The sequence below is a fragment of the Grammomys surdaster genome, unplaced genomic scaffold, assembly GCF_004785775.1.
Source record: "Grammomys surdaster isolate TR1022 unplaced genomic scaffold, NIH_TR_1.0 958, whole genome shotgun sequence".
NCBI classification, from domain to species: domain Eukaryota; kingdom Metazoa; phylum Chordata; class Mammalia; order Rodentia; family Muridae; genus Grammomys; species Grammomys surdaster.
Window position 1 is genome coordinate 4,736,019 of NW_021605377.1, and position 27,201 is coordinate 4,763,219.

At 41.5% G+C, this 27,201-nt stretch overlaps 1 protein-coding gene across 2 annotated transcripts; it reads right to left on the bottom strand.

The window, feature by feature from the left end:
* Positions 1-1,133: 1,133 nt before the first annotated feature.
* Positions 1,134-27,201, bottom strand: Metap2 (methionyl aminopeptidase 2). Of its 2 annotated transcripts, none has more exons than XM_028783020.1 (11): positions 26,902-27,201; positions 24,848-24,955; positions 18,619-18,684; positions 18,104-18,206; positions 11,245-11,406; positions 9,812-9,993; positions 8,615-8,709; positions 5,148-5,244; positions 3,330-3,433; positions 2,767-2,882; positions 1,134-2,178 (listed from the first exon to the last, which is right to left on the bottom strand). In XM_028783020.1, the coding sequence occupies exons 1-11, from the start codon at positions 27,050-27,052 to the stop codon at positions 1,926-1,928; spliced, it is 1,437 nt and encodes a 478-aa protein (XP_028638853.1). In that variant the 5' UTR covers positions 27,053-27,201; the 3' UTR covers positions 1,134-1,925. The 2 variants fall into 2 exon arrangements, with proteins under 2 accessions (XP_028638853.1, XP_028638854.1); XM_028783021.1 differs by having other exon boundaries at positions 24,848-24,952; positions 26,902-27,168.

Below are 27,201 nucleotides of genomic sequence, written 5' to 3' on the forward strand. Positions count from 1 at the left end.
CCGAGTCTAGCCTTTAATTTCAAGGACTGTGTTTTGAGTCAACACATTGTAGCACCTTATTTTTACTGGTATTTAAAGGGAAGAAACAAAACATGAAACTAGCACACAGCAACCTGTTGTACTTCCCACTATATTCTTTTGTGAATCTAAAATTGCATTTAAAAAAAATACGCAAATGATGTAAAGAAACTTCAGTTTCTTATTAAATAACACAGATCTACCATGGATGTCTGCACTTTTAACTTGTTCTAACAAAAACTCAACAGTTTAGGTTGTAAAATAATTTACTAAAGGCACTATTGTTAAAGTTCACAGGCCGACTTTGTTCCAGTAAGAGGTATATCACTAAATGTACAGTGATTTTAAGGGATACATAGCTAGTAGGCAAACACATGTTGTTTTTGGCTTTGTGTTGGTTTTGCTTTCCTTTATAAGGCCATACTCCTTCAGGACACAGTGATGTCTTTCTCTGCTCCCAACAGTGCTCTGAGAGGCGTCTGGACCTTACAAAGAGGAGACTGCTGAAAAGCTCTTAGAAAACCCTAAAGCTCTTTGTTTAGGGGTCAGTTTATAAGATCCTGGGCTTAGATATCAAGCCACTCCAAAGACAGGGACATGAATCCAGAGCCCCAGGAGCCAGCTGGAGAGGATGTGTGTATTCGAGGGTAGCAATGTGACATAAGGTCACAGCTCACAGCACCAAAAGTAACCTTCACTTACACTATTCAAGCTGCCCACGATCCAGGTCCGGAAGTCTACCTTCTCTTCAGAGACAGTGTCGAGAAAAATAAAGATGATATGGCAACCCAGATATAATACAGTACCATTGTGCTAAGGCATACACAAATTAAGGCTTTACCTGGGTAACAATTTTGAAACTACGGTGGAACATTTCTAGCAAACCACAAAGGTTTTATGCAACTAAATTATTATTGGGCCCAGTCTAAACAGGTTAAATGTGTCTTTACATTCAAATTAACACACACGATTTATATATAAAAGATAAAGCAAACCTCATTTCCTCAAGTCATCTGATGCTGGGATCTCTAACTTGTTGGAGGCCGTAAATGTTGAGCTCACGAAGGAAAAGCCCAATCCCAAGATAACTTTTCTAATTAGGACAAGATTCAAACTTCTTTTGCTTGTGGCTTTAATGTTGATTTGGTTTTCTAATGTGGAATACATATCCTATAAATATGAACACTGGGTTAAGTGACATTTACTACATCAAGGTTTTTCCAATTGGCACAATGTTTTCCCATGATGCTTAAATCAGTACATGGGGTTGGGGGAGACACAAAATATGCTTCTACAAAAAAAAAAAAAAAAAATCCTCAACTGTAGTCATTTCTGCCTGCTTCTTACACATGAAGACCTCGCAGCCACCATGCCTGAAGAGAATCTGTAGACTCTGTCACATCTACAGTCCATCGGAACACTATCCATACTTCAGCCTCTTTCTGCTTAGAATTACAACCATAGACATTAAAACGTAGCTCTCAGATCTGAAAATGTCTTTTATTTTTTAGAAAATGGATTCCAGGAAGGTTAAAAAGCAATACCAGAGGGCATAGGTGCAGAACTGGATGTACGTAGTCATTCAGAGCATCCAAGTAAGAATATGGCAATATAAATATCCAAAAAGCATCTCTTGGGTCTTCAAAACAAATCGTGTAAGTAATTCCTAACTAGTGAGCAGTACAGCATTTCCTAGACGGGAGAAACAGTTAACATTAAAGTCTTGAAAGCCTTCCCTTGGTTAACTACATGTAGACAGTTTGCCTTTGATCAAACTCCTTTAAACATGGATAACGGTATTACACAGGTCCACTGTTAAAACAGACAACATGTTGCAAATTACGTGTGGTATAATGTGTTCCAACAAAGCTTAGAAAATAAAGACGTTGAGTTGCTCTGGACTAAGTTTAATAGTCATCTCCTCGGCTGACAACTTCTTTACAGGTCGGACGCAGCAGTATGGTGTGTTCAAACTGTGCTGTGTATGATCCTTTAATGTCACACAGTGGTGGGTATGGATCTACAATGCCCAAGTCACACAGATTCTTCAGAGCCATTAAGTATTTACTTTCTCCCAAGCGATCCAGCCACCTTCGGCAGAAGGCAAGGGTACCGAAGTTTTCATTGATGACATTTAACAAGTGTTTTGTTCTTGGAAGCCTAAGAAGAGAAAAGTGAAGACAGTTGGCAAGAGTTAACTAACCAATTTACTCATTATAAAAGTCAAATCTAAGCTGTGTCTGCTCCTGGAGTCTGAGTTTAAAAACATTCTTTCACTAATAGTAAGAGAAATGTAATGGCCCAAAGACATGGCTGACTATGAAACATGCTAAAGATGACCTCCTGTGTGCTAAGTTCCTAGATTGAGTATCATGGAAGTTTCTTTTCATACAAGTTCGCAGGTGACAACCTGTGAAAGTATGAATCCTACCTATAATCAACCTTTGTAGTGAGTGAAAAACACAATGTCAACTGGGACTGGCCATTTATTTACCAACAGGGAAAGCATTATAATCCAAAACCTAGGAATGCTGGGAAATGATTACGTCATCAGAAACTGGACTTGAATACTCAACTCTCCATCGGTTTCAAGGCAGGGAAGGTTAATGGTCATTTTTCTGCTGTACTACAGAAACCAAATAACTCACTGAGAAGACTGCAGACCCTGGCACTTACAAATACACCACCTGACATGTTTGCCATACTCTTGACTTGGAAGAGATGCTCAAGAGTTATCAAGTCTCTCACCTTATTGGCACATGTCCCACATCAAAATTTTTCATGTAGTGTGAACATTCCATGTCGTCATGAACCACGCCCTTCCCGGTGCTACCAAAGGTCTCAATGGCGTACACCTCTCCTTCCTTCAAAAACACAAGGGTCAAAGAGCAAAAAACAATTCAGAACTAAACTTCCTGTGATAAGCAGTAACATGAAACACACTTCCCAGTCCCTCAGCCTGCCGGCCTGTCTCCTCAGCACCTCTGACCACTGGATAGCCCTTATCAAAATGCAGGTTTTACATAGCTGTACCCCAATGCTCCCTAAAGGCGACAGCACTGAGGACATTCCTAATATTTATACTAGGTAAATAGTACATTGACAGCCTCAGTTTTCATGAGTATAGCAAAATATGAATATGAATTGTAAGCTTCTTCTGTTCAGTATTGATTTAGATGGGAGTTAGTTTAGAACAAAGTGTCACGGCTTTTCACAGACGTCTAAGAGATGGGCTGGGACTGAGGGCAGTGTTAGTGCGCCCACCGTTGTAGCAAGCCAAATGCCCTTGTTAGCAAGGGCTACTCACATACCTCCATTCTTGTAGCTTCCCCTCCTTTCACGATGGGCACTGTTTTTCCAGCGTGAATTCTATATGGCCCAATTGAATGTCCATTTAAGTTACGTATGGGTTTCACTGTCATAATAAAGAATTATTGTTCAGAATCTCTCAAGGTACAGACTTTAACTGTTTATACCAAAAGAAGACACTAAGAGTAGTGGCACACACTTTTAAATCCCAGTACTTGGGAGGCAGGTGAATCTCTGTGAGTTCAAAGCCAGCCTAGTGTACACCTAGTGAGTTCTAGGCTAGTCAGGGCTACACAGTTAAGTCCCTATTCTGGAAGGAAGGGTCGGGGGAGGAAAAGAAAGGGGAGAGAGGGTGGAGAGAGGGAAAGAGAAAAGGAAGATAAGGCTCTCACAGAGATAAAATGAAAAGCAGTTTGTTTTATTAAGTGTGAAAGAGAGCTGGAGGAGTCAACTGTTAGAGAACATGCTGCTGCTTCAGTTACCCAGCACCCACAGCGGGGGGGCCTCACACCAGCCCCAGAGGATGCGCCGCCTGCTGGCCTCCATGTGCACCTGTGCTTATCTGCACAAACATGCAGCCACACATGCACATCATTTCAAAATTACCAAAGAGAATGTTAAGGGAGGAATGGAAGGAAAAATAAAAGTGATGAATACTATATAGATATAACCTCAAGGACAAAAAAATATGGTTACAAAATTAAAGATAATGTGAAGGTTGAGGGCACTGTCAAATGATCTTAAATTTAGATTTTACTATTTCAAATGCTACAAAAACAAAATCTAATTTTCTGCAACCAACGAATAAAGTGACACAATAGAATATTACTCAAAAATTCAAACAGAAAACAAATAATTTAAGTAGAATAAGCACTATTGAGTGATTAAGACTTAGAGACATACATACTACAGGCTTCCATATGTACATAGGTACAAATTCCAGAGGCCATGAGTTCAATTCCCAGCAACCACATGGTGGCTCACAACCATCTGTAATGGATCTCCCTTTTCTGGTGTGTCTGAAGATAGCAACAGTGTACTCACATACATTAAATAAATAAATAAATGAATAAATAAATAAATAAATAAATAAATGTATTAAAAAAAAGAAAAACAACAAAAAAAATTACACAATTAGTAAAGACAAAGAGAAGCAAATGCCAACACTTCAGCACTCGTGATTCTGGCTTATAGAGATCACTGCTGCAACTGGAAGTGGGCAGAGGGTGCTAGTGTTGCATGCCCTCTCAGCTGCTGTTTGGAAGGTGGCCCCAGTGCAGTGGAGTTGGGAGGTACAACAGTGGCTCCCACTGTTTGCCAGGAGCCATTATGGAGCACAAAACACAGCAGTGGCACCAGGGCTGGACAGCTAAGACAGCTCTCAAGGGACGAAGTTAACTAACTTCAGCTGAAGTTTTCAATTTACCCCTCAGTCTCCCCCAACTTCATGATGTTTAGAACATCGTTAGAAAGGAGGACTGTGGCCAGCAGATGCAGACAGACCTGGGGTTGCGGACTACACTGACAGCAGTGAATGCCAAGCACCAGAAAGCACAAGCGATCCTAGGAAAAACATAAAGCGGCAGCTGAAAGAGACTAAAGGGCAGACTAGGTATTAACTGGCCTCCAAATTCTGAACTTGATTCAAAAGAAACAAGTAGGAGAATCACCAATAAATGAGACTGTGGCCTCTTTCTCATCCTTAATGTCCCAGAGGACTTCTTAGCTCCTAAGTAGCTCAGACCTGGTTCCCAGATAGCTCCCAGTGCTACCGCCATACGCTCTACAGCTGACCCAAAGACCTATTTAAAGCACCATACCTTGATATGTCTTCCCATCTATTTCTACTTCATAGGATTCCATAACTTCTTGAATGGCCTCACCAACATCACAGAGACGAACGTCAATCCCAGCACACTAAAAAAAAAAAAAAAAAAAAAATACATACATATATATACTTTTTTTATTTTTATTTTTTTTAAAGATTTATTTATTTATTATATATGAATACACTGTAGCTGTCTTCAGACACACCAGAAGAGGGCATCAGATCTCATTACAGATGGTTGTGAGCCACCATGTGGCTGCTGGGATTTGAACTCAGGACCACTGGAAGTGCAGTCAGTGCTCTTAACCACTAAGCCATCTCTCCAGTCCTATATACTTTTTTTAAAGTGCAAACTTTTATAATGGTTTAATATTTTCCAATAAAGGACAATCAGAAAAGCTGTTTGCACATACTGCAAATAAAATATCATGCAAAGGATGTTAAAATAAACACATAACAAAATTAGACCCAAATTTTCTTTGCCTGTAAGAAGTTATTAGTTATCAGTTATTTTGGAGACATGTGAGGAATACAATAAATTATAATGGGATGGTGACTGCTGCAAAGATGGCTCAGCAGGTGAGAAGACTTTCTCCTATTGCAGAGGAAACCTTGTTTTGTAAGCAGAACCCACATGACTACTAACAACTCTTAACTCCAGTTCCAGGGGATTTGATACCCTCATCTGGCCTCCAAGGACACTGCACACCTGCAGAGTACTTAATGCAGGAAAAAGTAGTCATACACATAAGCATTTATACTCAGTAATACCAGGAATCGCTGCTTAGACAAAAATGCACCAGTAGAATCTGATGTAGTTGTGGAAATCTTGGAGTCTGCCATCTTAAAACCTCTAGGGAAGTCAATCCTAACCTTGTGTAATGATTATGATAAATGAGTCTCAGTAGCAGTGCCCAACCATCAGAGGGAAAAGAGAAAATAAGGCAGCCATAGCGGTATATACGGAACACAGAGAGAGAAAGCGTGAGTCCAGGTCAGAGCAACGAAGGAAACAGTCTCACACTCTGACACGCATGCACACATGCACACAAATGCAAGTGCACAATTTATTTTATTCCTGGAATACAAAGGCAGATCAGGAAATACAACATCAATATAAACACACATTATGAGGGAAAAGCACATATAATTTCAATTGGATATACATTTAGAATAGAATTTTTATAGAGAGAATTATTAAGCAAGAATACAAAAAAACACAAATTGCAAACAAATTGAAAAGAAAAAAAGGCTCTCCAACAGGTGACAATTGCAGGTAATCTCTCCAGATCACACAGCAGGGGTGCTGGAGCAGTGGTTCTCCACCCACCCAGTGCTGAGATCCGTTACTACTGGTGCTCACAGTGCAGTCATCCTCAACCACCACATTATTTTCATTGCTACTGTTATGAAGCATAATGTAAAATCTGATATTCGACCCTGTGAAAATGCCATTCAACTCCCAAAGGTGTTGAAAGTCACAGCTGAGACCCACTGGGCTGCAGTGACACCGAGCAGTTCAGAGCCCTGAGCTAATCTAGACCACAGGTAAGCACAGGTTTGGCTCCCAGCAACCATAGGTGGCTTACAACCATGTTACTCCGGTTCCAGGGGACCCAACCTCTTGTCAGCCTCTGAAGGCACTGTATATACATGGGACACAGACATACGTGCAGGCAAAATACCCACCTACACCCCAACCCCAACCCCAAAACCTAAAGTGAGACCCACAACTATAAAACTCTCAGAGCAAGCAGGCAAAAGCCTCATGAAACTGGATCTGACAGTGATTGCTTATGTATCAAAGGCACAGCCAACAAAGGAAAACAAACTAAAACTGTACTTCATAACTGTGCACCAAATACAATATCAACACAATAAAAAAAAAACTGTAGACAGATTTTAAAATACTGGCAACTCATGTGCTGGATACAGGACTAAGATCCCATAATATATAGAGAACTCCAGAGACTCAGCAATAAAACAACAAAGGAGCCGATGTATATATGTAAAAAAATGTACATGTAGGTAAATTGTAACATATAGAAAAGAGAACAAAACCTAAATACTGGGGGTAAGAAAGGACTGAAACTGAAAACAACTAATACCCTTTTAAAGAGAAGACAGGCAACTGTTGTGAATAGGAATTGTAATTCAGAAACATGGCTGTTGTGGCAAGGGATCACATCCAAAGACCTAAGCCATGCATGCTACACATCTTTAATCCTCCTGGCTGGAATACAGACATTCCCTTATCCCCAAACAATGAAGGTAAAGTCTGTTTGTAGAAGGAAGCACCCATACTTCAAAGTGATGTCCAATAGAGAGGCAGACAAAGTGATGAACCAATATAAGATTTCTCAGAATCATTAGTGCCTGACTCTCACGGGGAGAGGGAAGCTACTTAAGGGAGGGGTGTATTTGTTGTGGCAGTTTTACTGGGACAGCTGTACAGAGAGAGGCTGAAGAGAGAACAAGCTAGTCACAGATGAAGACAGAATGAGCCAGGTAATGAGAAGGAGATAGAAGATCAAAAAGATTGCTAGAGTTAGTTTGAGGCCAAGCAGAGCAATTCAGAGAAGATGAGAGAAGCCAGACTGAATCGCTCAGCTTTGAGAAAAGTTTGGACCAGAGCAGCTGAGTTGAATCAGCCAGCCAGAGTTCAGAAAGAGCTAGAAGGGATAAGCTTATTCAGCTGTAAGTTTCAGAGGCTGCAAACATTCTAGGTCTAGACTGTACAGAGGCTAGAGGCTTCCAGGACTAGGCCTAGGTTAGCAGACAAAAGCAGTAAGCCTCCAAAAATTACCTTTACAAACTGATTTTTCTAACTGTAGGTGGATTTTTCATTTTTGGTGTGGATAAATGCTCAAAAATAGCTAAATGAGAAGCCCTATGACATCCTGTCTGAGTGGTTAGTCAAACTGTACAGAACTTAAGACAAATTGCATAGTTTTTGAGTTTGCTTAATTTCAATGTAATGACTTTTATTTGCAACTTAAAAAAAATAACATTTAGCCGGGCAGTGGTGGCGCACGCCTTTAATCCCAGCACTTGGGAGGCAGAGGCAGGCAGATTTCTGAGTTCGAGGCCAGCCTGGTCTACAGAATGAGTTCCAGGACAGCCAGGGCTACACAGAGAAACCCTGTCTCGAAAAACCAAAAAAAAAGACTAAAAAAATGTGCTTTGTTGGAGACACAGGGTTCTGCTCAGTTCTGCTGTGAATAGAAAACTGTTCTAAAAACAAAATAGCAACAAAACAAAGTAACAATAATGAAAATAAACAGCCAATGTTACAGGTAAAAAGAGATACACAATTGTTGACTGCTGATACAGTGTAGTACTACTGCCTAAGAACTCAAGGCCGATGAACTATATAAATCACCTAAACTACTACACAGACAAGCAATCTGTGAGAGTACTCAAAGTTATGTTGTTAAATAGTGCTTACAGAACACATACCTTTATTCCAGTATTAGTGGCATCTTTTACAGCTTTTAATAATATGTCATATTTGGGATTAAAAGTAACAGTAAAAGCACAATCGATTATTCTACCTGAAAGAGAAAAAATTCACCTTTAAGTTGACTGAACTATTAAATGATTGATTTCCTTTACAGACTTCCTCTATTAACCTTGCTAGTTAAAAGGAGAACGGCTGGCTCAAAGGAAGGCAGTGTTCCACGTCCCAGAGATTATTTAGAATCAAAAGGCCGAAAGTAGCAGCTACTTAATGATTCAGAATAAAATTTATGCGTTACTATACACATTGCTCCCTCTCAACAAACCACTACACAGAAATAAAAAGCAGCAGCGTGAGCAGAGAAAACCTACACCCTCAATGCCTCCAACAGTGTCACTTACCTGTAAGTGCTCAATCTAAACTCACTTTCTTGCCTGTTAAATAATATTCTAAAGGTACTTTAGACATTAGTTTAGGGAAATTTAGAAAAGCAAACATATATACTGCCCAAACACAGCTTGACAAATACAACTGTTTGTCCTTTAAAGTCTCATGTATTCCAGCCTGTTCTCAACTCACCAAGTAGCCCAGGATAACCCTGAATTCATGCCCATTTTCTTTTTTAAAAGACAGTGCTTTACCGTGTAGCTCTGGCTGACATGGAGCTTGCTATGGAGATCAGACAGGCCTTGACCTTACAGTGAACACCATCAAACCTGTACCTTCTTTAAGAGACAGGGTTTCCCTGTATGGCCCTGGCTAGTCTAGAACTCTATGTAGATCAGACAGGCCTTGAGCTCACAGACATCCACAAACCTCTGCTTCCTAAGTGCTGGGATTAAAGGGACCAAGCCACCATGCCTGGCTTCCGGCTCCCCACCACCAAGTTTGATATTAGGGACTGAATGTCAGACTATTAAGCTGGTCAAATACTTTGTATTTGAATATACTGTGTGTAAAACAATGACCTGAATGGGAAAAAATGTACAATCACATGAAAACAAAACAAAAGGTTTAAGTAGGATGCTCTAAACCTAAAGCAAACAAAACTCTGCCCCAGTACAGCTTTACAGAAAGGGAGACAAGAACAAAGTGCGGCATTTAGCATTCACAGTTCTATCTACCCCTTACGAAAGGCATCCCTGCTAGCCCAGGAGGCATGGTTGGGTGGAAGATGGGATTACCCTCAGACTCACCACTTATATGTGTTCCAAAGTCTATCTTACAGATGTCATCGTACTGTAAGACTGTTGTGTCACCAGCATTGGGAGTGTAATGGGCAGCACAGTTGTTGAGAGAACACCCAGTGGGAAAAGCCAGGCCTGCATTTAACCCATTTTCTTTTATTAGCTTTCGGGAACAGTCTTCCAACTTCTCACTAAAAGACAAACGATTTGTTTTCAGATTCATACCTTAAAACCTGGTTACTTTCTAGAAAGGATACAAATACTTCCTGAAGATGAACAGCTCTCCAATGAGGGGTTCATCCATAGAGACAAGGAACTCTCTGGCGTCCCAAGCTCAAGAGAAGACTCAGCTCAGAACTTCAGTCACAAGCAAATTTGTAAGTTTCAACTTACACCAAATTTAAGTTGCTGCTACAATCTGCATGTCATGTACACATATGTACACACACATGCATGTTTTAACTTGAAGTACTGGGTGCTCTGCCTGCGTGTGTGTCTATGTACCACTTGTATGCCTGGTGCTGAAAGAGGAGGGAAAAAAGCATCAGCTCCCCTTCATGGAGTCATAGACTGTGAGCTGCCATGTGAGTGCTGGAAATTTCACCCAGGCCATCTTAAAGAGCATCCAGTGTTCTCTTAAGCACTGAACCATCTCTCCAGTCTCACAGTATGTACTTTAAAATTATTTAAATAAGAGAACTATCTTCTCTGCTAATCATTTCACAAGGTAAGAAGAAGAATAATTTTACTAGTTTCTTCACAATTTTACACTTTTGTGTCTAGATACTATAAGAATTCCTATTTCTGGGCTGGAGAAATGGCTCAGCAGTTAAGAGCACTGACTGCTCTTTCAGAGGTCCTGAGTTCAATTCCCAGCAACTACATGGTGGCTCACAACCATCTGTAATGGGATCTGCTGCCATCATTCTGGTGTGTCCGAGGACAATGACGGTATACTCACATACATAATATAAATAAAATCTTAAAAAAACAAAGGATTCCTATTTAATATGGATTACTAGTAGTAAATAAATGATTTCCAGAGAGAAAGTTAGTCACTACTGTATACAAGTACGCCCAAATAAAAATGTATACAAAATAACACGCCTAACGTGCAAATGTGTGTGTGTTTCACACTTCTCTCCCTGTACAAGAACAGTAACTGAGGGGAAGCAGGATCTCTACCTAGGATAAAGATTTTACTAACCGAAGACTAATAACAGTCCATTTTAACTAAGAAGCTAGTCAGGGCTAAAATGAACACCTTCCCTGACTCCTTAAAAAGACAGGATCCACTAAATAGCCCTGGCTGGTTGGAAATCACCACGCAGACCAGACTGACCTCAAACTCAAAGATTCTCCCCGCCATTCTGTAGGAGCATAGGTGTGACCACCATGCCCAGTCCAAACTTTAATGTTTTACAAAACCACGTTCCTCTTACCAGATTTCTATCATTGTCATCCCAGGCTTGATCCAGCTCATGACATATTTCCTAACTTGCCGATGTGCTTCTGCAGCTTCCCGGAAGTCGTTCCAAATCTCCTCACTAGCCTGGTCTAGGGCCTTTTTCTCTTCACTTGTGGTTCTCCAAGCAGCTGTTCTCCTTTGGAATAGACGCAGCATAGCATGAGTCATTTACAAACGTCACAAGAAAACTAAAGACTGAGATTAAAATATATACCAAACGATGTAAGACATTTCACATATATTAGCAGTTTTTATATATTCAACAAATTTTTTAAATATTCAAAGCCACATGCTTACAATTAATCCAACTTACATGATTATTACAGGAAACAAACCTCTCAAGTTTCGGTTTCATTCATAACCAGAAGGACTAATAATTTCTACTAACAAAATATGGCAAAGAGAACCGGAGATATGAGAATTCAGAAAGGAAGCAGGTACGGTTTGTGGTGAGGTCATCCTGGCCTGCACGTGAGGAATACCTCCACAAGCCAGCAAAGGAGTGCAACGGCACCTTCCACACCTTCCATACCATCTGGGAAAACCCCTCTAATTCTCCACTCTGTGGACAAGACTGCAAGTCCCTGGTATCAAATGCTACTACACTTATGTAGAATCCATGCGCAAATCCTCCTCAGCCTGTTTCAAACTCCTAACACAAAGTAAATGCCGCCTCAGTCTGAAGTTGTAATGTTTAAAAATCTAATAGTTATTTATAAAACAACCTGTCTGCACAAGTTAAGTATGGGGCTCATACTTACACCTATAATCCCAGCCCTTAGTAGGCTGAGGCAGGAAGATTACCACAAATCTGAGACAACCCAGGGATACATGGTGAGTTCCAGGCTTAGCCTGAGGTACACAGTAAGGTCCCATCTCAAAAACAAATAACAAATACACACATATAAAACTAAACATACCAAAAAAAAAAAAAAAAAAAACCCCAAAACCCTAAATTTTTATCTACTAGGTGAGATTCATCTGGGGGTAGGGGACACTCTTGAAAGTCTAGCTTTGTGTAGGTTTCCAGAGCCTTTGCTGCCTCCAGTTAAAGGTTCTCCTCCCCTCTTCCAAGGCCCTGTGATCTACCCTGACAACGGGCCTCTTGATTCTCCGTGTCCTCCCACACCCCCAGCGCTCTGGTTCACAAGGACACCGAGCGAGCCTGGCAGACTCCTTTACCTAGTAGCTAACAATCTTTGTGCCCACCTCCATATGCAGCATGTTTAGTATCTAGTAATGAACGCCCCTGACGATCAAGCTGCATGTTTTAAAAAACATCAACTACTACAGAATTAGCTTTAGAAATCTGTTATAATTTTCACATATTCTTTTGTTGTTGTGACAGGATATCACTATGCAGCTTGCCTTGGCTGTTCTGAAACTCACTATGTAGTAGTCCAAGCTGGCCTCCCTTCAGCTTCAAGTGCTGGGATTAAAGGCATGTGCCACCATGTCTAGTTTACTTTCATTCTTTTTTCTTTTTAAGTTACTCCTTTAAGGACTTGTTTCTGTCTTTACAACTAGTGATTCAGCAGACTACAGTCTTCAGATAAATCCACCCTGGTGGTGCCCGATTTGTAAATAGAATGGTATTGTAACACAGGTATACATATTTGTTTACATTGTGGCCATGTGAGAGGCTGGAGGTCAAAATCAGGCATCTTCCTCTAGCTATGGCTCTTAGTTTTTGAGGTAGCATCTCTCACTAGACTTGAAGCTTAGAATGTGAGAAAAACTACTAGCCTCAGGGATGGCCCCACAGCACTGTAATTACAGGCATATGCCACGTCTGACTTCTTACACGGTTGTAGGGATCCACACTCAGGTCTTCATGACTATGTGGGTCTGACTCAAGGGCCTTAATGTTCTAGGAAAGAGCTCTTCCTGAGTGACATGGCCAGTCCTCCAGACTCTTTCATATACACAGACACTAACACTCAAGGCCGGACACTGTGTGACCCATCACAGTTAGAGCTGCTCTAAAGCATAGGCTCTTAAGTCAATACATACTCAACATGCCTTTTATCTCACTGCCAAGCTTACTACTTCTGACTGCTGCTGCTGCTGCGAAAATATTAATAAATGTCGAGGGAATGTTTTAATTGGAATGTCACTGTTTTGTACTTTCCAATGAAGCTGACTGACAGAACACAACCATCATTGGTTATTAGGATAACTCAGTGGGAATGGCTTAAGCAAAGGATATGCACCTATAATTCCAAAAGATCCACAGACTACCTGGGAACTACGAAAAGAAAAGGTAATCTTTAAAAAAAAAAAAATCTCCCTGGCATTATGGCACACATCTATTGATATAAAGCAGTTGGGAAAGAACCAGAGGCAGGCAGATTTCTCAGTGAGTTCAAGGTCAGTCTGGTCTATTTAGTAAATTCTGGAAAGAAAAGCTGTGTAGGAGACCCCCACAAAACAACAGTGAGGGGGAGGGAGAGAGGAAAGCGCTGACACTGAAGAGAGGCTCTGACACTGAAGAGAGGCTCGGCAGGTAACACGCTTACTATGGACCCATCAGGACCCCCCAGCACTCATAGAAAAGCCAAGGGTGGGGATGCGCACCTGACACTCGATAGTGAGGTACAGGGGCTGGCTGGCAAACTCTAGTCAGTGACAGTGACCTTGTCTCCAGAATAAAGCAGAGCGCCAAGGAGGAAGACACCTGAACAGTGATCTCTGATCTCCACACATACAAACCTGCTTACATTTGGACATACACATTCAGACAATGAATGAGAGGGGGAGAAGGGAGGGGGGGAAGGAGGGGGGAGGGAGGGAGGTAAACAGGGCGGGGGTGTCACACTAAGTAGGCGCTCAGACAGGGTGACAACACTTAAGAGGACGCAGAGTAGTGCAGTGTGGCCTACGTGATTATAACACGGCCCTGTCAGAGATGTTTACTCCAAGCATAAGCCTAAACTCACTTATACCTAATCACATTTTACAGACGTAACCACAGCTTACTAGCACAAGGAAACACCGGAGTCTTAAAACTCTGTGTAAGGGTCTAATTTGTTAAAGGAGTAAAATAGGGAAAGACAGAAAGGGGACGGATTCCAAACACACACTGCATTTACAATACAGAGAGGGGTCACCGACAGTCCCTACGGACAGGACCGTTCAGAGACTGCATTTACGATGCTCAACACTACTAAGTCAGATACCTAGCACAGATCTTTAAACACTCCACTGACAGGAAAGAAGACTGAGCCCCGCTGGGGGCTGGGGACTGGACATCAACAAACATTAGATCTACAGCATAGAGGACAAATGTTACACATGTGGTAACATTTACAATGTCACAGCAGTGAGGGACACTTGATCATGTCTGTCTATGCTATTGGGTGGCAGTGTTCCCAGGGCTTCTTTTCTGTTCCTCTGTATTACATTTATGTCAGGGGGTGTGTGGGTGACTGCATGCCATGACACTCGTGTGGAAGTTACAGGACAGTTTCCAGTACTCACTCACTCCTACTACAAAGGGTCTGGGGACTGAGCTGAGATCACTAGGCTGGCACAGTGCTCATCTGCCCCCACCTTGTAGGCACACTCCCAGGGATTTATAATGTGCATACGTTGTGTAGCAAGAGAAGAAACAATGAAGTGGTGTTTAACTTGTTGACAACCAAGAAAGCATTTATTTTCTTCGTTTTATCATTTCCTAAGCAATATATACCATCTGGAAAAGTAACGGCTGCCACTCAAGACTGCTTATGAAATTTACAAAGAGGCTTATCAAACGTCAGAAATCAAAACCATAAAAAAATCTTATCTAGGGGCTGGAGAGATGGCTCAGCGGTTAAGAGCACTGACTGCTCTTCCAGAGGTCCTGAGTTCAAATCCCAGCAACCACATGGTGGCTCACAACCATCCATAATGAGATTGGATGCCCTCTTCTGGTGTGTCCGAAAACAGCGACAGTGTACTCATAAATAAAATAAAAAAATAAATCTTAAAAAAAAAAAAAAAAAAGAAAAGAAAAAAAAAAATCTTATCTAATTTTTAACTCTAGTACCATGCTGGCAAAATACTAATACATGTAAAAAACTAAAAGTAAATCTTTAAAAAAAAAAAAAAGGTTTAAAAACCCATATATAAAAAAGTTTAAAAAACCCATATATAGGTATATAAGTCGGTGGTCAATGTATGGAAGTTAGTATTCACACTGCCAGGAGCGATGGCTCTAATCCCAGCACGCAGGATGCAGAAGCAGGTGGGCCATACATAGGGATTACATAGTGAGCACTCGGCCAGTCAAGAGTTACAGTGAGACACTGTCTCCCAAATAGGGCCAGCTAGATTGCTCAGTGGGTAAGATGTACACCACCATGCTTCCTGACCTAAGTGCAATCACCAGGACCTACACAGTGGAAGAAGAGAACCAATTCTCAGAAGCTGTCCTCTGACCCCCAGACCCAGTGCACCAGTGCACCTTTCCCCTCCCCACACAACTGCAAAACAAAAAGCCAATAAATAAAAAATGTTCGAAATCACTAACAATGTAATTATTGTAAATTGCTGCTCAACTCTACAATCCCACTCCTGGAAAAATATTTCATCGTAATAAAATTATCCATACACAATACACTCTTACCTATTTACCTAAAATGTTTATCATAAACGGTAACAGTGGCAAAAAAACATAGGAGACAAAGTAAATGCTCATCAATTAGAAGAATGAGAGGAAAAATGATACACTTATACCTCGGAATACTAAAGCCATTCAAAAGAATAACAAGAGTTATTCTTCTAACTTGGAGGGACTTCCAAGAGGTAGTACTGAGCTAGAAAAGGTGGAAAAATGCTTATGATTTTTTTAAATATAAAAATTATAAGAATATAAAATAAATGACCGAACACTCCCCTCATATAAACAGACACAAAAGTACATATATATGAGCATAGAAAAATACGGTAGGCTACCTGCTAGGTGGTTAACATGGGTCTGGAAGGAAGGGAAAGAAGAGGGAACAAGCAAAATAAAAAAAAATAATTAAAAGATTATATTTGAAAATAAATGTGATCACATCATATGTACTATGAGAGTTTATGTAATCAATGTAAATTACATGTATTTATGACATTTTTAGGCAGGGACCATAATAGATGAATTCAAAGAAAAGATGTCTATGTCATAAAATTTTTAGAATTTTATACATTCCCTAACAATACTCATATCTGGGAAAGAGGGAGGTGAATTTTTAATAATATTTATAAGCCAACAAAACAATGCTACAGTAGAAGCTTTCTTAACCAATTATTCCACGCACTGTACTGAGCAGTGCTCCCGATTCTGTCTTGAAGGCACACCATGGTATTCTACATAAAGTCACCAGGCTCCTTTTTGGTGACAGCACTAACTTACCTAGTGCTTACAATGCATCTGTTACTGGTCTAGGTGCTTTATGTCTGTCACTGTGCTTCAGAGCAGGCTAGGAAGTGCCCATTTTATGGATGAGGAAGTAAAAGTCTAGGCGTAAGTTACCTGCCATGTCACACGGTCAACTCAGGTGCTAGCCCTAAGATTCAAATGCAGTTACCATAGTTAAGCAATCACATAATGCATCCTCTATGGGCTCCTGCTGACCACCTGAAGCATCCGTAAAGAGCACTTCTAGTGTCCGTGAGTCTGCTCCCAAACCTGCTGAGTCATCTGTGTCACTGCAGTCACCAACTTACTGTAGGACATAAAGGAACTGCTTCTGTGAAAATTCAACCAACTACTCTGAAAAAAGCTTCAATTAGAGATGAATCATTTAAAACAATTCTGTGTGGTGCTGGATAGCTGGCTCAGCAGGTAACACTGCTGCTGCTGTTTGCAGAGGACTTAGGTTCAGTTCCCAGCACCCACACGAGGCTCACCACCATTTCCAATTCCTCTCGCTTCAGAGGATCCAAAGCCCTCTTCTGACTTCCCAGACACCAGCATGCATGTGGTGCATATACATACATGCAGGCAAAACACTCATACACATACAATAAAACAAATACGTCTTAGAAAAGTTAAAAATGTTTTCTTGTCAAATTAAGTACAGGGAAGAACTGTTAGGAGCAAGCAGATGGTAACGCAGGTAACTGCAAAAAGTCCCATCTCTGAAACCCATGTAAAGGTGGAAGGAGTGCTGACTCCACAGTCGTGTACACATGCGCACACAAACACACAGGTTTTTAATTAAAAAAAGGAAGACCACTGGGAGCTATGGAAAGGGCTCAGTAGCTAAAATGCTGAGTCAGGTTTGAGGAGCTGAGTTCAGAGCCCAAAACCCAAGTAAGAAATCCCAGTGTGCAGGGGGCCGACAGGCAAGCCCAGGCGGTCACTGGTCACCCACAACTGCCAGAACAGCAAGCTCTAGGTTCAGGGAGAGACAGACAGAAAGCTGCCCCACACCTACACATGCTCACAAACTATATATGTTCTGGGGAAAAAGGCACAACAAGTACACAGTTACTTATCACTTTGCTCATCTTCCCAAAAACCCAAAATGAAATTAACAGATAAAAGCATTATGAACACTTTATGAAGGAAAAAAGTGCGTGCGATCTAATGCAAATCCATGCTAAAAGACTAAGAGGGGAAACAAGTATACTAACCTTTGTCTGCTAGACTTTTGGTTTTTTTAACACCCACCCTAACATACTGCCCGTTTAACCAACCTGTTACTGGTCCCAATTATTTTGGGTAAGAAGTCTTCTACTGTATTTTCTTTGCAACAAGTCACAAACTTTTAGTAAAATTGCAAATTTCTGAGAAATGCTAAAGTGGCTTTAGCACTGAGCTACAGCAGTCAAAGTCAAAGGGGAAGCTGTTGGATCCTTACCCATCTTGTGTGGGTGGGTATTCACACTCTTGTCCTTTGGGAAATACACCATTAGGATACAGGTCGCATATTGGAACTGAGGGAGGGTCTGTTTGAACTTTTGCTGTGAGATACAAATATTCAGTTATACTATCTACAAAAACAATAAAACAACCATATTTGAACAGTATAATATACAAATTATTAATAAAACCTTTTAAATTATGGGACCTCTCATTAAGCATTTATCCAAAATCTAGTCATTTCAAAGCTAGTAAATGGTCAGAAATTATGTTCTCCCTGCTGTCCTAATAATGGTATTGCTTCTACCATCCTCTGTAGAATGACTAAGTATGCAGGCAACCAACCACACTAGGGATCCTAGGGCTGGCAGCTAAAGACAATGCCCACAAGACTGTTAACCCAAGCTCCTGTTTCTCTCTGCCATGGACTATGATGTAAAGCAAGTTCTAATGTCCTCCTCAACCCAGGGTCACTAGTCATTGCCAGTCTAACAAGACTCATGAGACACTAACGTCCTCTCTTCCTCTTCTTTTTCTTCTTCTTTTTCCCAGTTGCACCATCAACATCACCATCTCCATCTGCAGAAACAATTCAAATACACTCATTTAAACTTCAGAGAAATGAAGTGCGCACAGGAGAAAGTGTGCACGGTCCCCCCACCCCCCACACACACACACAGTGCCAACTCACAGCACTGATGATGTGCACTCAATACTCTGAGAAGGTTTTCTTCATGTTTCTAGAGTTAAGATTCAGGTGTGACGTTAAAAACACTAGCAATTTTTTACTTTAAATTACTCTAATAACTGCTGAGTAATACATATTTATTTTAATTTTTTTCTTTTTGTTTATTAGTTTGTTTTTTTTCATACAGGCAGGGCTTCTCTGTGCAACTCTGGCTGTTCTGAAGCTCACTCTAGACCAGGATGGCCTGGTCTCAAATATCCATCTACCTCTGCCTTCCGAATACTGGGATTAAAGTACTGTTATAAAACACTCAACTCTGTCCACAATCGGTGTTATGAAATATGAAAATAAACAAGATATCCTCCAGGACAAGTACAAGTTGCTATCTAACCATATGCTCAGCAAGTTACACAGTAAGTGTCCCCCAGAGATATGACCTGATCAGTAATTTTAGAAATCTAAGAAACGATGTCAGGTGGCTAGAGTCGGCTCAGCAGTTAAGAGCACTCATTGGCTGCTCCTTCTGAGGAACTGGGTTCAATTCCCAGCACCTACATGGCAGCTCACAACTGTGACTGTAGTTCCAGAGCATCTGCTGGCTCATGCCCTCTTCTAGACTCCACAGGCACCAGGCACACACATGGTACACAGACACACATTCAAGCAAAACACCCACACATACAAAATCATTTTTGAAGTCAAATGACCAGTTTTCTTTTTGCAGCATACCTCTTTAAATCCTGCATTCATAAGAGTCATTATTAAAAACTTTTCTTACCACTCTACAATCTTCTAATTAATTACACAAAAATTGTTATCATTGATTTATAATGATGCTCTTATCTGTGTGCTTCTTAAAAAAACTGATTACACATCTGTTGTTAAAAAACTACGCACAGTAACAAGAATGTAGTAATTGCAGTCTACTAAAAATGTTCTTTTAGTTTATCCTTTTCCTTTACTTAAAAGAAGCAGTTTGGAAGGAGAGGTTTCTAGTTTGTTACATTCAATTACAGGACATTCGTAGGTCCATTATGCAGAGTATGATTAAAAAACACTAATATTGGTTAAAATGTCCAACATAAAAATATTTTAAAATACACAACTTTTGATCTCCTTTATATAATCGGATTCGTACAGCCTGTCATTCCAATAATGGTGTTTGTTAGGTGCCAAGGAACAGGCACAGCAGAGCAGAGCAAGGCAGGCTGTGCGCTGGGAAATCACTCAATATCTAGTACACAGCTTCAAACACTAAGAGCAAAGACCTCAAGACACGTAAGCAATTTTACAGATAACTAAAAATCTTCCTAGCTACGTGAACTTGAAAGTTATTAGCTTCTTTCTACAGGGACGTCTTAAACTTTAAATGAGATGGTAAAACCGTCCTCTAATAGAAAGCTCTTTCTTTGATCTCCTAGCACCCTTTGGAAGTACCTTAACTCACTCAACGCCCCGTACGTGACTCATCACAAAGTAACAGCTGCTCTTTAGCTGGTAACAGGGTGCCACCAGAGCCAGGGTAGGAATACTGATATATCCTTCTGGTTCTAACCATTTTAATAGACTAAAATTTACATTTTTGCATGTCATTTGTCCTTGCTAGCATCCCAAGATATTCCTAACAAAGATTATTTCACCATTAATATGATATCCAACTCAGTGGTTATTTGCTGAACTGATAACAGAAGTCCATGCTAAAAAAACAGAACTCTAGGACCTAGGGAGTGTACCTCAGTGACCGGAGTATAACTCGTTCAGCATGAACTAAGATCAAGTTAAGCATCAAGAAAGTGCAAGCAGGATGAGGTGATCTAGGTCATCCTTAGCTACATAGCAAGTTTGAGGCCACCCTGAGCTACAGGAGATGCTGTCTTAGAAAACTTAATTAATTCAATCCTCACTTTATTTAAAAATTATTAACGAATATACTTAGATGTAGCAGCTAGAAATGTACAAATCCTCTTGAAAAGAAAATCTTTGTGACCTTAAAGACAGAAGTTGAATTTTATGGGGAGGACCAAAAAAGTACCACTTATAAAAGGACATCATTGAAATTAAACTTTGTACTGCAAGCAATGCCATCAGCAAAGTGGAATAGTCATCACAAACATACATCTAGAACATGCAAAAACAAAAACAAAACAAAACAAAACAAAACAAAAAAAAAACAAAACCCAACAGCTTAGCAGCAATCAAATAGAAGAGAGCCAAAGACTACCACAGGCACTTCAAAATGACGTGTGCAAAGCAATAAGGACCAGACAGCGTGCTCCACATGCTCCTCTCCCGTGAACTGCAAACTGTACAGACTAACACTGCACACTCACTACAGAGGCTGGAGCTCAAGGCCGAGGTTATCAGTGTCTTACAAGGACACTAACGATGGAGAGTATTCACTGCTGACTGAATGGTCAGGGAGGAAGACAGTTCCAATTTCTTTCTCTCCATTTTTATTTTATTTTATTTTTATTTTGTTTTATTTTATTTTATTTTGAGACAGGGTCTCACTACATGGTTCTGACTGTCCTAGAATTCACCATGTAGAACAGACTGCCTTGAAACTCACAGAGATCTGACTGCCTCTACCTCTGCCTCTCTAGAGCTGGGAATAAAGGGATATGTCAGAACGACTGACTTGACAGTTTCTTATGAGGCATAGCACTATGTTATGTGAGAATGGAGTAGCTTGTAAAGGCTCACTGAGCATCCAAGGGCCTTTCTACTCCTAGGTATTTACCCAGAGAATAAAAACACATCTGCACAAACACATGTATATAAATGACTGCATTAGCATGGACCATAATCAAACACCACAATAGCCGTAAATAGTAAACAGGCAAAATCAGAAATACCACTTAGCCATAAAAAGAAATGCATTAATAATTTCTAAAAAGGAACATATCAACTGGATGACTGTCAAAACTATTAAGTAGGTGCTAGGCTATATCCCATTAGGTAAGAAAGCTTGCTACACAAGCCTGAAAACCAGAGTTCAAATCCCCAGCACCTATGTAAAAGTCAGGCACAGCTGCATATGCTCATACCCAGCACTGTGGGATTGACACGCAGAGCACCAGCAAGCCTAGCTAAACAAGTGAGCTAAAAGTTCATGAGAGCCCCTAACTCAAGGGAATGGGCAGAGAGAGCAAGACATGCACTGTCCTCGCCTGGCCTCCACGCTCAGCTCTGTGTCCTGTGTCTGGTAAGGTTACTCAACTGCACATTGTTTCTAACCACCAATCTATATACTTTAAATGTAAATATCATTTGAACAACTTGTTTGTTTATAAGCTCAACTTAAAATTTAACGTTTTTGGCAGTGACAACCTCCCTATGAGAACATGCCTCTCAAAAAGGTTCTCCTTTCTAGAAAGAGAACACACACACAAAAAAGAAAAAAACAAACAAACAAAACCAAAACCCTGCTGCAGAACCGAAATTCCTGCTTCATGGCTGTGAATACCCATAGTCTTTAGCCATGAACAGATGGTAGCCTTGTGTACTGGCTGCTCTGCTGCCCTGTCAGCCCACAGAAGGAAACAGCATTGAAAGCACTTAATTCAAGGGGAGTGGGAACCCTCCCAATAAACATGCTCTGGAAGAAAAGCAAATACTGAATGAAAGCCAGGCGTAACAGTGCACATCTGTTACACTAACACTCAGGAAGCTGGGGCAGGAAGATCCCGAGGTGAAAGCCAGCCTAGCCTACACACGATCTGCCTCAAATATAAGACAAAAATGATTTAATGAATAACCTCTGGCACATTGCCACATGACCACAGGATCAACTTTTCACAGAACAATTTCAAGTTCCATGCATCTCAAGTCAGATCCATGACCTTCTTCCTTGTCTGCAATCACCCTTCATCTCCAAACTCTGATTTCATTATTTCAATCAAGAACACCAACATCCCGCCACCCACACTCAAAACCCTGGGATACACTATCTCCCAGCCCCTTAGACTGAAGTTCTCTATCACTGCTCCATTAAACCCTCCCTCCCTTCGCTCAACAGCCAGTTTAAACATTCATGACCACCTGCACAGCCAATTGCTAAGCGGCCTCAAAAATGATCCTGCCTTTCCTGTTTCTCCTCAGGCTCTCTCTAAGAATCCTCTCATTTTTACTGTTCAGCAAGATTCAAAACTTTCTCAAAATAATCCCTATGCAAACAAATGGTCTTTTCCATATGAGTTGTTTGGTTGGTTTTCTTTTCTTTCCTCTTCTTCTTGAGGTAGGGTCTCACTACACCACGCTGGCATCAAAAGCGATCTGCCTGCCTCTGCCTTCCATGTAGCAGCAAGACCAGGCTCCATAGGGATTTATCTAAGCCCCACACTTCCAGAAGAATTCATCTGCATTTAACGGTAACATGCACATCAGAGTGACTTTTCCCCTCTGGATTTTCTCTCAACCACACCAACCAGTTTTTCTTCAAAAGAAAATTTCTGAAATGTCCGTCTTTTTCATCACCCTGTTCCCCCAGGTTTATTCATGAGAGAGGCCAGTCATGGTCATCTGTGCCTGCATTACTAACTCTTGGGGAAGCAGAGGCAGGAGGAGCCTCCCTCATCCTTAGTGGGTAAAGGCACTTACTGTCGAGCCTGATAGCCTGAGTTTGAACCTACTAGGGTCTCACATGGTAAAAGAGGACAAACAACTCCCTCAAGCTGTACTTGGAGCTCCATACATGCATCACGGGCATCCATAAATGTATTCAAAAAAACTTTACATAATGCTGATTCTGGTTGTCAAAATGAATTAGAAAAGTATTTAACTCAAACTGGGAGAAAACTATCAATCTAACATACAAGTCTCCTTTTCAATGTCAAGGAGATTCAGGCAACTTTACAGGTTAAACAGAACAAGACACACCTCAAGGCATGCACTATGAGGTTCCACACAGTGAGACCCACAGCAGCCCATCACATTACCTACAATCTGCAAATCCCTGTCTTGTTAAAGCTATAACCTGAAGCAAGACAGAGATACAGGTCTGCTTAAAGACCTTCTTAAAGAAGAAGTAGGAACAGCTAGCTGGTGCTGACAGCAGACAACCCAAGACCCAAAGAATGGATGTAAGTTTTCCTAATCTCCTCTTCCTCCACTGCTTCACTGACAGCATCAAGTACTAGAATTTTACAATTTCTGTAAAAGCAATGGTACCCAGATACACTTAAAGTTCCAAACACTCAAGCATGCGCAGCTGAGCACGATGAAGCAACTCCGCTACGGACAGGAGGAGAGGCAGATTCTGGATAAGGCATTTTCAAATTCTGGTACTTCAAACATATTAGCCACACCACTTTAGGCATATCCCATAACCACTCTGCGTGCGTGCGTGCGTGCGTGCGTGTTACATATATAGCATATATAGTGGTTATGGGTTATGCCTAAAGTGGTGCAGCTAATGTATGTAAAGATATTAAAATAATTATACACACAAACACACACACATACACACACACACACAACAGCATCTACACTTCAGCTGGTTTTGTGAGATTAAAAAGAGAAGTCACATGAAAGCACCCTAGATAGATAGATAGCACACAGTAGCAGTTCAGTTCATTAAACGGCTTCTAATTTTATATCATACTCACCCAGCACTTGGCCTTCTGCCAAGTATGTATCTAAAAGTTGAAATCCTTCTATTTAAGCAAGTATTGAACACAGCCAAGGGGTTACTAAAAAATACCTGTTCCTTTACATTTTAACCAGTCAAATGGTAGGCAATTACAAGATGGACAAATAAACATTTTCCTTAATTAATGTCATATTTTCAGGGCTGGAGAGATGGCTTAAGAGCACTTGATACTCCTACAGAGGGCCCAGGTTTGGTTCTTAGCATCCAGACCATGCAGCTCAGTTAATGGCTGTAACTCCATTTCCAAGTATCCAACACCCTTCTGTGGCCTCTGAAGGTACCAGCATCAACGCTGTGCACATACATGCCGGCACTTGCACAGACACATTAAATGAAAATTATCTTTAAAAAAAGAATGTTGCATTTTCTGTCTTTTCTAACCAAGGATCAGATTAAGTGCTTACCTTCATCGTCGTCATCTTTCTCTTTCTCCTCCAGTGCTTGTCTCTCCAACTGTTTTGCTACTTCATCCACCGAGGTTCCTGATTCTTTATCAAGTTCTTGTTGCGCTGCTGTTCAAACAAGCATTATTGTTACTTGTTAAACCACAGGGAGAAAAACTTCCATACCGAGTAGTACTGTCTACTCAAGTCATTCTAGGGAAATCCCCATTATACATGATCACACCTACAGAGTAAACAAAAGTGGAAGCTGATCCCTATCCTTCAGCAGTTTAACCTTAAACAAGTTTTAAGAATTAGATGACAACAAACATTTTATTTACTATACATATATGTAAAACAGGCACTACAAGCTGAAGGCCTTAGGAAGAAGAGGATTTATTACACACCAGTTGGACAAAAAAAAAAAAAAAAATCTAGATAGGGAAGGATAATCCATTACTAAAATGCAACTTTGTAAACATCTAAGCCACCTGGAAGTGATTACATCCATCTGTAGGAGCAGGATGCCCACACAGGTAGCACATTTAGTAGAACATGCTGGCTACTAAAGGAAGATTTCCACTGAGAAGACAAATATATTAGGAATAAGCAAGTGGAGCTCTGTGAACTGGAGGCCAGCCCCCTGTCTATGGGGTGGAGTTCCAGAACAACCAGGGATGCACAAGTGAAACCCTGTCCCAAAGAACTGCAACTGCTGGGTGGCGTGGTGCACACCTTTGATCCCATACTCTGGAGGCAGAGACAGGAGACTCTCTGAGTTCAAGGCTAGCACAGTCTACTGAGCCAGTTCCAAGCGCGGCTATACAGAGGAAACCCTGTCTCCAAAAAACAAAACAAAACAAAACAATCCTATAAACCAATAGTCTGTTCCTCATCTTCAAGGGCAAACTGCAGAGTTCAGAGTGTACTGAAAGCCCAAAGAGGCACAAGAGAATGCCTCTAGATTAAACTCTGCTTTAGGAAAGGCCTACAAAGACGAGTCATACTTTCACTCCTATCTAAACACCAAATTTCTTAAGTATGTAGAAAAGTCCTCTCCACTTTCTCTTTATTCCAACTCCATTTTTCTCTCGTTCTTTTTCCGATGACCCTTAAGTACGAACAGGTAAAAACAGGTTGTGAAACAGAAACTTCTCAAGATTAGACACGCTGTCGGGCAGGCAGTGGTGGCGCACGCCTTTAAACCCAGCACTTGGCAGGCAGAGGCAGGCGGATTTCTGAGTTCGAGGCCAGCCTGGTCTACAGAGTGAGTTCCAGGACAGCCAGGGCTACACAGAGAAATCCTGTCTCGAAAAACCAAAAACCAAAAAAAAAGATAAGACAAGCTCCTGGTTAACTTGGTCCAACTGCAAACATGCAGCTGTTCTCCTCGCCTTAGCCACGGAATTAGATTCTACTAGTTGGGAAAATTCATTCATAGTCGTAGACTACACTGTCTGCACCGCATGCCAAGTGACATCAAGCCCTTTAGGGCTTGAGCATGCTGTGAGATTAAGCACCTGAAAATGCGCACTACGAACAACTGTCAGTGACATGAGCTGTCCGGAAGGACACAGACTCATAGACGAACACCCCTAATCTGCAGTCCAAAGCTAAAGCCCTAGTGTAAACACGGATGATACCTGGGGAGGGCGTACCGTCCTAGCAATATGCTCCAATACCCCACCCCCAACCCTCGACAAAAATAGGTAGGTCCAGCAACCAGGCCGCAACTAGGGTCAGAAGGGATTTTGAGACGGTGTCCAAACCCGCACTGAAGATGGTGAAGCTGAATCCTGTGCACGTTTCAGGTCCGTGCCCGTCTGCGTGGGAGCCGAGTTCGCGCCCCGCGACCCTAGCGCTACCATTCGGGAAGCGGAGGAGCTCTCATCCCCCACACCCTCCCACCATTACTGAGGAGCTGCGGCACGGAAAGCCGGCCAGGCCAATCCGCCAGGCCTGGGGATTTAACGAAGACCAGGGCTCCGGGTTCTCATCCCCGGCCACCCCTGCCGGGCCCGAGGCAAGTCGTTCGGTCATTCCTGGCAGGGACTGCGAAAGCACGACTCCTTTACCTGACACAGCCCCTTTGCCCTTCTTCTTCTTCCGTCTTTTCTTCTTGGCGGCTTCCTCGGCCGTGCTGGCGGTTCCCTCTTCCCTGTCGTCTGGATCCAGGTCGCCATTCAGGTGGCCCCCGAAGGATGCTGCCTCCTCCACACCCGCCATGTTGCCCGAGAGAGAGAGAAAGAGAGGCAGAGAGGGAGAGAGGGAGAGAGAACGAGCGGCGAGGGCCCGCTCCTTCTTCACCCACCTCCACCAGCGACGCCGGAAGCTGCGCTCGATGGTCGGGGCGCAGGGAATGCTGGGACGGCGGA

Excerpts from the sequence above, each read along its gene's own strand:
- Metap2 (XM_028783020.1), bottom strand. The coding sequence starts at position 27,052 with ATGGCGGGTGTGGAGGAGGCAGCATCCTTCGGGGGCCACCTGAATGGC. Across the intron at positions 5,245-8,614 it reads CCACTAATACTGGAATAAAG|TGTGCTGGGATTGACGTTCG; the intron begins GTATGTGTTCTG and ends TTTTTTTTTTAG. Across the intron at positions 3,434-5,147 it reads AGATGGGAAGACATATCAAG|TGAAACCCATACGTAACTTA; the intron begins GTATGGTGCTTT and ends TTATTATGACAG.